Source organism: Microtus oregoni, unplaced genomic scaffold, assembly GCF_018167655.1.
Source record: "Microtus oregoni isolate MIOR12 unplaced genomic scaffold, Mior012 000006F_ref0000085, whole genome shotgun sequence".
NCBI lineage: Eukaryota > Metazoa > Chordata > Mammalia > Rodentia > Cricetidae > Microtus > Microtus oregoni.
This window is the reverse complement of record NW_024543065.1, coordinates 47,975,255-47,986,045: the sequence shown is the minus strand read 5'-3', so window position 1 is coordinate 47,986,045 and position 10,791 is coordinate 47,975,255. Positions and strand designations below refer to the sequence as shown.

At 50.9% G+C, this 10,791-nt stretch overlaps 1 protein-coding gene and 1 non-coding gene across 3 annotated transcripts; both read left to right on the top strand.

Annotated features, from left to right (window-relative positions):
- Positions 1–2,372: 2,372 nt before the first annotated feature.
- Nop53 (NOP53 ribosome biogenesis factor) lies at positions 2,373–10,705 on the top strand. Of its 2 annotated transcripts, XM_041654042.1 has the most exons (13): positions 2,373–2,611; positions 2,965–3,029; positions 5,692–5,800; positions 6,243–6,442; positions 6,766–6,836; positions 8,379–8,474; positions 8,772–8,876; positions 8,963–9,157; positions 9,359–9,534; positions 9,640–9,706; positions 10,161–10,237; positions 10,339–10,395; positions 10,650–10,705. In XM_041654042.1, the coding sequence occupies exons 1-13, from the start codon at positions 2,388–2,390 to the stop codon at positions 10,654–10,656; spliced, it is 1,449 nt and encodes a 482-aa protein (XP_041509976.1). In that variant the 5' UTR covers positions 2,373–2,387; the 3' UTR covers positions 10,657–10,705. The 2 variants fall into 2 exon arrangements, with proteins under 2 accessions (XP_041509976.1, XP_041509977.1); XM_041654043.1 differs by lacking the exon at positions 10,650–10,705 and having other exon boundaries at positions 10,339–10,399.
- On the top strand, positions 9,747–9,855 carry LOC121450259. The gene has a single exon (XR_005974583.1). It is a non-coding gene; the product is annotated as a small nucleolar RNA SNORD23 (small nucleolar RNA).
- Positions 10,706–10,791: the final 86 nt, after the last annotated feature.

Sequence of the window (10,791 nt, the reverse complement as noted above, 5' to 3'; positions counted from 1 at the left end):
CAGGCCAGACTGAGCCTGTCTTGGAGAGGAAAAAAAGTCGTGTGGTATGGCCGGGGCTCAGTGTTACCAGTGCCTGCCCTTCCTGCACTGCACAGGGCTGTTTCCACTCTCAGCACAATGGGAGGAAAAAAATCTTTGTGATACTTTGTAGACCCCTTCAGTTGACTACCATTTCCCAGGGGCGCCTGGGAGGGTGAGGTGGGGGTGAAGGCAGCGGCAGTAGCTCATTCAGATGCTAGGCATTACTTTAAGTACTTTAGATGTATTAACTTTTATCTTCAGAATAACAGCATTATTACTCCTGTTTTACAGCCAAGAAAGAAAACTAAGGCACTGTATAGTATCAAGCCCGAGAGCAATGATTCCGAGTCCCCTCCTAAGCCTATAAATAACGTACGCAACTAACATTGCTCGAATATCACATTCTGTGCCCAACTTTCACCTTCCTAAGGTCTACACTGCTCGAATATCACATTCTGTGTCCAACTTGCACCTTCCTAAAGGTCTTCGATTGATTTCCAATATTTTAGGATTGGAACTTTTTAAAAAATTCACTTTTTTCATTTATGTGTATGTATGTATTCATGCATGCATGTACACAGGTGTGTGCATTCCAAAGAGCAGTTGTAACAGGCAGTCGTGAGCCACCATATGGGTCTGGGAACAGCCAGTGCTTTTAACAGCTAAATCATCTCTCCAGACCACATACTCAGCTTCTTATGTAAGCTCTGGGAACTCAAATTCAGCTCCTCATTGATTGCCCAGAAAGCTCTCTTAAGCACATCAAGTCTTCTCCCCAGTCCTTGTTCTTCATTTTGTGACCCCCTAAGTTACTGGAACTCACTCTGCAGTACAGGATGGCCCATGATCACGTGATCCTCCTGCCTTGAGTAGATAAGGTTAGAATCATGACTACCAGCTTTTTTTTAGTGTGTGTGTGTGTGTGTGTGTGTGTGTGTAAGCAAACATGCCCCACAGCATGCCCTGTGAAGGTTGTGAAGTTGCTTGCAGAAGTTGGTTCTTTGCTTCCATCATATGGGTTCTGGGGATTAATCTCAGGCCATCAGGCTTGTCAGCAACAGCCTTTACCTGAGTCTTCTTGGCAGTCCCATGTCCAGCATTTTCTTTAATAAAGTTAAAGAGAAATTGACCTGACTCCATCCCTATGGTATTACTGTTTGGGGAGGAGTGGTGTCTTTCAGTGGTGTAGGCGCTCATAGTTGCCTTTGATCTAGTGACTAACCTTTCACTCATCTCAAGCTCATACAAACAATCTTAATAAATCCCGTGTATAACGAAAGAAGACATGAGAGACGAGACTGCTGGGAAGAAGAGCGGGGCAGCAGGAGTGGCAAAGGTGATTTTTACAGGCGATGCAAGTAAAAATGGCCAAGGTAACATATGAAATTTGTCAAAGAATTAAAAACAAATAGCTTGAGCAAAATTTCAGAACAGCGGGAAAGGTATATTGCTCAGAGCAAGACCCAAGAATCTGCACAGCCCGCTCTCCACAGGTCAGAATGTTTGTCCAAGCTGCAAACATTGAAGCTTGGTAGGGTGGCAGTAGGCGAGGGCAGAAGGATCAGGAATTCAAGGTCATCTTGCACTACCCTGAGAGTTCTTAGCTTTCTTGGACTACACGTGAACTTTAAAAAAAAAAATGGTCTACAAGAGCTAGTTCCAGGACAGGCTCCAAAAAGCCACAGAGAAACCCTGTCTCGAAAAAAAACAAAAAAAAAAAAAATGGTCTACAAGAGCTAGTTCCAGGATAGGCTCCAAAACCACAGAGAAACCCTGTCTCGAAAAACAAACAAACAAACAAACAAAAAAAATGGGCTGGAGAGATAGTTCAGCGGTTAAGAGCACCGACTGCTCTTCTAGAGGACCAGGGTTCAATTCCCGGTGCCCACATGGCAGCTCACAACTGCCTATAACTACAATTCCAGGGGAGGGATCTGACTCCCTTGCACAGAACTACATGCAGGCAAAACACCAATGTACATAAGATGAGAATAAAAAAGGTTTTTTTGTTTTGTTTTGTTTTTTTGAGACAGGGTTTCTCCGTAGCTTTGGAGCCTGTCCTGGAACTAGCTCTTGTAGACCAGGATGGCCTCGAACTCAGAGATCCGCTTGGCTCTGCCTCCCAAGTGCTGGGATTAAAGGCGTGCGCCACCACTGCCCGGCAGAGAATAAAAATTTAAAAAAGACAAAAGCCTGGAAGAGAAACCATTTATCCTTTACCAAGATAGCCTTCCTCACCTCTTTGGAGTGCTACACTTTACCAAGATGGTTGCAACAGGAAGTGCGTCATGACATACGTCTAGTGCGTTGTGGACGCTCCAAACCGGATATCAGAGTTTGAGCGACAGAGCTCTTCCTTTAAGAAGATGGCGGCGGGAAGTAACAGCGGCGGTGAGAAGCGCGGCTCGAAAAGCCATGCGGACTCTGGCTTCCTTGGGCTGCGGCCCACCTCGGTGGATCCGGCTCTGAGGCGGCGGCGGCGGGGCCCCAGAAACAAGAAACGCGGCTGGAGGAGGCTCGCTGAGGAGCCGCTGGGGCTAGAGGTAGACCAGTTCCTAGACGACGTGCGGCTGCAGGAGCGCACGACCGGGTACGTGGGGCTTGGGCTCGCTCATTGCGGCCTGGTAAGAGACCGGCAGGGGACTTCCGGCTCCGGGGGATTTCGGGGTCGAAGACTTACTAGTGCTGTCTTTAATAAAGTTTACAGAAATTCCAACAAAGTTTAAATGTCTTTTAGGCTTATTTTTAAATTTTGACATAGGGTCTCTCCGGGCCGCTCTGGATGGCCTGACAGTGTGTAGACATACCAAGCTTCAGTTGTTTTCCTGGATCCCAGGGTTTGAGGAGGTGTTGGAATGGACCAAGAGAATTGGGCCGCACTTTAGAAGGGTCTTTGTCTTCCCAGCATTATATTAGATAATGGTCTGCATTCTTATCCTTCAGTGGCTTGTTGGCCGAGGCACCAAATGAAAAGCTCTTCTTCGTGGACACTGGATCCAAGAAAAAAGGTAAGGAGTGCGTTTGTGATCTTGTGTGAGTCTTGCATCACAAGAGATCTATATTGACGCCATTATTTAAAAAGCCAGTATTTTAGGGGAATGTGGTGGCACTTGGGAGACAGAGACAGGGGGATTGCCTTGGTTTAAGACCAGCCTGGTTGCTGGTCGGTGGTTCTGCAGGCCTTTAATCCCAGCACTTGGGAGGCAGAGGCAGGTGGATCTCTGTGAGTTCGAGGCCAGTTTGGTCTACAGAGCAAGTTCCAGGATAGGCTCCAAAGCTACAGAGAAACTCAGTCTTGAAAAACCAAAAAGAAAAGAAAAGAAAAGCAATCTTCTTGTTTGTTTTTTTTCTCTCAGTACTGGAGATTGAACCCAGGCCTCACACGTGGCTAGGCAAATATCAGTGAGCTGTATCCCTCAGCCCCTTGTTTAAAAGGGCATGATGGCAGGTGTGCTAATCCACCCCTTTAATCCCAGCACTCGGGAGGCAGAGGCAGCCAGGACTACACAGTGAGATCTGCTTTGGCCAGTAGGTAGGAAACGTGTCTTGACAAACTGGCCCTAGGAACTTGGTTTTGGACCTGCTGAGACACAAAGACAAGAGCAAGTTAGGGATTGCTTTGATGATTAATTGGGGTTTTCACCAGTGTGGCAGAAAAACACTCAAAAGTGATTCAGCGGGCACTGAAAACAAGCTGGTGCCTGGCCAACCAGGGTAGCCAGTGGCTTTGCAGAGCAAGCTGGGAGTTTCGCTAGCAAATATTCACAACGTGAGTCAGAAGATCCTTTTAGGGAAGCTGCATGGGGGCACAGGATCTTTTTAAGCTCACTTTTACATTAGCATATAACGAAATGGGCTTCATCATGATAACTTAATGTCACCATACTTTATTCTTGTTTACTCCCTTTCCCGCCACCCTCCCTATCTTCTTTAGCGGGTTCCCTTCTGATAGTCCTCCCTTTTGTTTTCTGTCTAAAAAATTTAACAGATTTATTTATGTATGTGAGTGGTTTGCCTACATGTATGTGTATGGCACATGTGTGCCTGATGCCCCCAGAGATCAAAAGAGAGCATCAGATCTTCTGCAACTGGAGTTAGAGACGGTTGTGAGCCTCCGTGGGAGTATTGGGAACACACACAGACACACACACACACCGTCATCTGCAAACACTGGGTGTGTATGACTGCTAAACCCTAACGTCTTTCTGGTCTCTTCCCGGTCCCACAGTTCCCTTTCTAATTTTGTGACAAGTGGGCGTTGGTTTGGTGTGGTTGGTTGGTTTGTTTGTTTTTCTTTCTTCGTACAAGGTTTTAGTATTCCTTCTTGTTGGCCTGGAACTTGCAGGTCTTGAACTCCAAAATCTGTCTCTGTTGGAATTAAAGGCGTGTACCACCACAGCCAGGCCAATGCATGTAGTTTTAAATCTAGGTTCTACATATAAGGGAAAACATGGTGTTTATCTTTCTGAATCTGGCTTATTTATGCTTAACTAAGTGATTTCTAAGTTTTGTTTTTGTTATGAAACAAGGTCTCACTCTGTACCCAAATTAGCTAAAGGGTCACTCCGTAAACTGGCCTAGAATTCACATCCTCTTCTCAGCCTCCCAAGTACTTGGATTACAGGTAGGGGTCAGTGGGCCAAGCTACAAAGATTTTTTTTTTAATTTTATTTTATTTTGTTTTTGAGATAGGAGGGTTTCTCTGTGTAAACAGCTCTGATTGTCCTAGAACTCTCTTTGTGACCAACTTGGCTTTGAACTCACAGAGAACTGCCTATTCCTGCCTCCCTAGTGCTGGGTTTAAAGGTGTGAGCCACTACCACCTGGCTCAAGCTAGAGTTTTATCCCTAAAGAAAGTTTTTGTTTTTACATTTATTCTGTGTGTTTTTGTTCACGTGCCATAGCACGCATATTGTCAGAAGACAGCATGTAGGAGTCAGCTCTCCTTCTACCCTGGTTCCAGGGATTGAAGTCAGGTTGCCAGGCTTCCAGTCCGGCACTCAGTTTTTCATGCCGTCCTGCTGCTGCTGTTACTGTTGGCAGTGCTGTGACGGATCCCAGGGCCCTGTGCTCCTCAGGCGCTCTGCCACTGCTACATCCCATCCCCTGGTAATTTGTGCAGTTAGGTTCTTTCTGTTTAGCTCAGGCTGGCCAAAGACTCAATCCTCCTGCCTCAGCCCCCAGAGTTTAGTATTTCAGGTATATACCACCATATGTGGTCTCCTTAGTGTGCTTTTGCCTCTGCCTCCTGAGTGCTGGGATTAAAAGGATTAAAGGCTAGCAGTAGAATTCTTCCTTTCCCAATGGCCTTTGGAAGTGGAAAGCAAGAGTGCTGAGAGATGGCCACAGCAGGTCCTCCTTGAGTCTCAGTGTCCCTGGATGCCTGCCCTCTTCCCTGTTAGTTCTGAGGTCCTTTCCCTGCTGTGTCTCTGAGTCCCTCCAGATGGGTCTGTGGGGATTTAGTCCCCATCACAAGGCTTGCCTCTTGCTGATCTTGGCCCTGGGTGGGTCAGATCTGGGCTTCTGGGATCTTCCCTGTAGGTGAACAAGAACAGTCTGGGAATTAGGTTATGTGCTGGATAGTCTGGGCTGCAGCCCCAGTTGACCTGAAGTCAAGGATTGGTTTATGAAGATGGGGAGGCCTAAGGTGAGGACTGTTCTCTGCTGCAGAACGGAACAAGAAGAAGACCTGGGTCCAGAAGAAGTCACAACGTCTCCAGAAACCCTTACGGGTTGACCTTACCCTTGAGAATCAGTCTAAGATCCCCGCTCCCAAAGAGTGAGTCCCTCCGGCTCTGGTCCCTAAAGACTCTGTTTAGGAAGGTGAGGTGATGGTGGCAGTTGGGAGGCCACTGGGTCGGTGGAGAGTGTCTTAGAGGATTCAGCCCTAGTACCAAGGCAACAGGGTGGGTAGCTTGGACCAGCTAGGGGCTGTTGGGTAGAGAGGCTCCAGGGCACAGGAGATTCGGGCTTAGTGTCTGTCATAGAAGAGAATAGGCTAGCAGGCCAGGCTGCCCTGAGGTGGAGTGTGGGAGATGTGATATTCTGAATGCTCAGATCCACTTGAAGTAGTGGGCATGAGGTGTGCGTTGAGCCATTTCACAAGGAGACAACTCTGAGGTAGACAAGAGAAAAGCTGCTGAGGCAGGAAGAGCCTAGTTGGAAGGGGCTGGCCACTGCTCAGCTGTCACCTTATCAGATGCCACTCTCCCCTTACCCAGCATCCTCGCACACCAGATCCCCAATGCCAAGAAGCTCAGACGGAAGAAGGAGCTATGGGAGAAGCTGGCAAAGCAGGGAGAGCTGCCCAGGGAGGTGCGCAAGGCCCAGGCCCGGCTCCTCAGCCCTCCTGCACCAAAGGTCAAACCCGGGCCACAAGACATCGTTGAGCGGCCCTTCTATGACCTCTGGAACCCAAACAGTGAGTGATTCTGCTCTGATTTGTACACTATATACATATTGTATACTGTTCAAGAATATGGCAGTCAAGGGCATACACTACATGTGTTGGTGTGACAGTCTTCCAACAGGGGTCTGAGGTCCTCAATGCCACCCTTTTCTGCTTGTGGGGGCTTCCACCTCAGCCTTCTATCTTCCCCCACTTCCCAAATCCCACCTAGATGTGGTTTGAGGCCACGGGGGTCTGAGCATCCTCAGACCTGGATTTCAGTGTGATTTTTCGCAGTGCAGAGGGATGGGAAGGGTCCCTGGAGAAAGTCCGCTGCAGTTGCTCTCTCTCCGCAGACCCTCTGGACAAGCCATTGGTTGGTCAAGATGAATTTTTTCTGGAGCAGACCAAGAAGAAAGGCGTGAGGGTAAGTTTGCACAGGCAGGCAGTGGGTTAGGGAGGGTAGCTACTGGGTGATCTCCATTCCCACCTCCGAGCCTGTCATCCTAGTGACCTTTGTCTCTGTCGTAGCTCCCATGGTGTCTCACCTTGGGAAGGTAGCCTCACTTGAGCCTCCGTTCCTTCCTCTAACTGTAGAGTGTGGGTGACAGCCTGCTTAGGACAGCTGGGGAGGTGCAGGTTAAAGAAGCAATGCCTGAAAACTGCTGGCACTGCGGGTTGGAGGTTGCTTTGTGGCTGTCTCTTGAGCTCTGGAGCCAGTTGCTGTGTTGTCTCAGCAATATTGGGGTGGTACTTACATAGCTCCCTGAGGGACTGGAGGAAACCTCATCCTTTATGTCCGTGTGTTGTGTATTTCCAGGAAATATAGGTTGGGGACAGGCTTCAGGAAGGCCAGGAGCCATTGCTGGCGAAAAGCCCCTGGGGCTAGAGACCAGAGGAGCAAGCCAGCCATTGGCAGAGCAGGGCCAGAGACCCCTGCAACCAAGAGTGTGCAGTGGGCCCTGAGCCAGCATATGTGCATGGGGGGCAGAGTCCTAAGGCAGTAGCTGTAGAACTCACAGGGTCTGGTGAGGAAGAGATTGGGCTACTAGGGGACCACTCAGTATAGGTCCTATACCAAGGAAGAGACAAGTTGCAGTGGGCAAAAACGTTTGATGTAGAGGGCACTCTGGTTACCTGAGATTTCCATTGGAAGATCTTGGGTGGCCCTGGATTTTCTGTTCTCGTGTCCTCTGAGTACTTTTGGACCCTGTGGCATTAGAATTGTCACCCATACCTTGCTGTGACAGCAGAAGGTCCACAGCACAGCCAAAGACGGCAGTGTGCTTGTAAGCTTGTAGACCATCCAGATGGTGGCATGTGTGTTTGCAAATGCCCCCTCTCCCTCAATGGTCTTGTGACTTGTCATAGGAGAGGCCTGCAAAGCCCTGTCTGGGGACCTTGCTCACCCCAAGGGCAGGTGTCCCTTGTGTAGGGTGTGAGGTCCTGTAGCTGGCTGGTCAGCCTGTAGCCTCCACTAGGGCATCCCATGTGGGAGAGCTCCATCTCCTGATCCTTTATATCTCCACAGTGGAACCCTGAGATAGGCAGATGGAGCTCTTCCTCCCGTACCCCAGCCAGAAATCTGGGAGGGGAGTGGGCCTGGTTTGTGTCCTTATATGGTGGAAGGTTGGGCACAGAAAAGGGTGCAGGGTGAAGCCTTTAATAATACGTCAGTCCTCACTGGGTGATGGTGCCACACGCCTTTAACTCCCACAGTTGGGAGGTAGAGGCAGGCAGATCTCAGTGAGTTCGAGGCCAGCCTGGTCTACAAAGCGAGTTCTAGGACAGCCAGGACTGTTACACAGAGAAACCCTGTCTCAAAACAAACAAAAATTCAGTCCTCTTGAGGCCTACCTCATCAGGCCCCACCTCTTAATATTGTCACACTGGTCTTGGAGATTCAGTGTAGGCATTTTAGGGGCGGCCTGACGGTTCATCCTGCCTCCCTGGTCTTCTCTTTCTCCAGCGACCACCACGCCTCCATGTCAAACCTTCCCAGGTGCCTGCAGTAGAGGTGATTCCTGCCGGAGCCTCCTACAACCCAACCTTTGAAGATCACCAGGTATGTGTGGAGTGGGTGTCTGGCCTAACTACGTGCAGGTGTCAGTGTTTGGAGTCCTTGTTCTCCTCAGCCCTGCCCCACAGCTCCTTCTCCCCTTAGCTCTGGCCCCTCTTCCCTTCCATCCCTGGAACTTGCCTGTTCAGGGAATAGACCATCTAACCAGAGCCCAGCATGCTGTGAGGGGGAGAGTGGCTCTGCTGTGCCTGCTGGGACCCCTGCTGAGGCCCAGGCGGAGGGTGGGGTCAGAAGGGCAGTCCTGACACTTAAGATTTTCCTTGAACTCTCACCCCTGTCCAGGCCCTGCTTCGAGAGGCCCACGAGGTGGAGCTGCAGCGTGAGAAAGAAGCAGAAAAGCTGGAGCGACAGCTGGCCCTGCCCACCACAGAGCAAGCTGCCACCCAGGTGAGCCCCATCCACCGTTTGTTGCCACCTGTAACTCCCCTACTGCGCCCCACCCACCCCCACTTGCTGATCACCGTGCTCCCTAGGAGTCTGTGTTTCGGGAGATGTGTGAGGGACTGCTGGAGGAGTCTGATGGCGAGGATGAGCCAGGCTGCGCTGAGCGGCCAGAGACAGATGATGGGACCGATGAGACCTCCCCCCCTGGCCCTGCTGGTGCTGAGAAGAGGATGGAGAAGAAGACAGAGCAGCAACGGCGGCGGGAGAAGGCCGCTCGCAAGCTGGTGAGCACCCCACCTTGTGGGTTCATGTTGGCCATGGACCTTCTCATTCAGCACAGGGCTCTTGGCACCACCTTCCAGGGCCTTCAGACAGAGGTGTTAATAAGACAATCAGCTGTTGCGTGACCTGATCCCAGGGCCATTGAAAGGGGTCTTGGATGGGGAAGGCACTAGGCTGAGTGAGCTCTTAATCTCTGTTACCAGAGGGTGCAGCAGGCTGCACTGCGGGCAGCCCGGCTTCAGCATCAGGAGCTTTTCAGACTGCGTGGGATCAAGGCCCAGGTGGCCCGGAGACTGGCAGAGCTGGCACGGCGGAAGGAGCAGCGGCGCATGCGGCGACTGGCAGAGGCTGACAAGCCCCGCAGGCTGGGGCGGCTCAAGTGAGGCCCGGGCTAGCGTGCTAGGAAATAGAGGTCTCCAGGCTACATTGTACTTCCTTAGCCCTATCAGAACCAAACCCCTGAGTGTCCTCAACCCTGTTGCAGGTACCAGGACCCTGACATTGATGTGCAGCTCAGCTCCGAGTTGTCTGGCTCACTCAGGACGCTGAAGGTACTTTCCATGAGGGTGGCAGGGTGCTGTGGAGACCCTGTGCCCAGTGATGACAACCATCCTTGCTCCCCATGCCCTCTGGGGCTGTGGGCGACACCATGGCTGCCCTGGGCTGGGCCGGTTGAGCCATTGCCTGGGGTCTGAGGGCACAGGGTCGGGGGTAGGGTTGGGGTGGATGTTCTGGTGTGAGCCTCTGACCCTCAGAAGGCCTTTTGTCCTAGCCGGTCATATCAGTCCTAGTGAGTCCCCTCAAGCTGTTCCCCGGAGCCTGGCCTGGCACTGAGGCTCCAGTTTTGCAGCCCTAGTTTTGCATTTTTGTCCTCTGAGCCTAGACAGAATAGCACACATTGACGCCAGTACAACACTGAGCTCCCCCTGGATCCCAGCGCTGTCTAGGACCTGCCTTCTTTTTCCCAGGCCCTGCTATAAAGTCTTTCTGCCCTCTGTCCCACAGCCAGAAGGTAACATTCTCCGAGACAGGTTCAAGAGCTTCCAGAAGAGAAATATGATCGAGCCCCGGGAACGAGCCAAGTAAGACCTGCTGTAATGGGAAGGATGGGAGGGGACTGACATGACCCTTCCTCCCCATACGATGATATAAGGGATGCTCACCATGCTTGCCCCTTTTCCAGGTTCAAGAGAAAATACAAAGTGAAGCTGGTGGAGAAGAGGGCCTTCCGCGAGATACAGTAAGTGAGGTTCTTCTATGTGAGGCTTACTGGCATCCTGTGCCTTTGACTTGCTTGCCCCACAGTAGTCTTCCTTCCCTCTGAAAGCTGCCAGTTCCGGGGCCCTTCTCAAACCCTGTGACTGGTCAACCGGTGGGGGTCTAGGAATCTAGAGTAGGGGTGGAGAGGATGCGGTGCCCAAGGGTACAGAAGCCCTAAACCAGAAGAGGCATGCTCCTGCACTCATTCACCTCAACTTTGCCTTCTTTCCTCAGGTTGTAGCTGAGCAGATATTGGAGCCCCGCCCCTCAATAAAGTGCTGTGACCAGCCCAGGCATCGTGTTACTTTCTTCTTACAAGCAGTGTCTTCTCCAAACATTCACCCCATGTCTGTCCCTCCTCTGTGTCCCAGTCCTT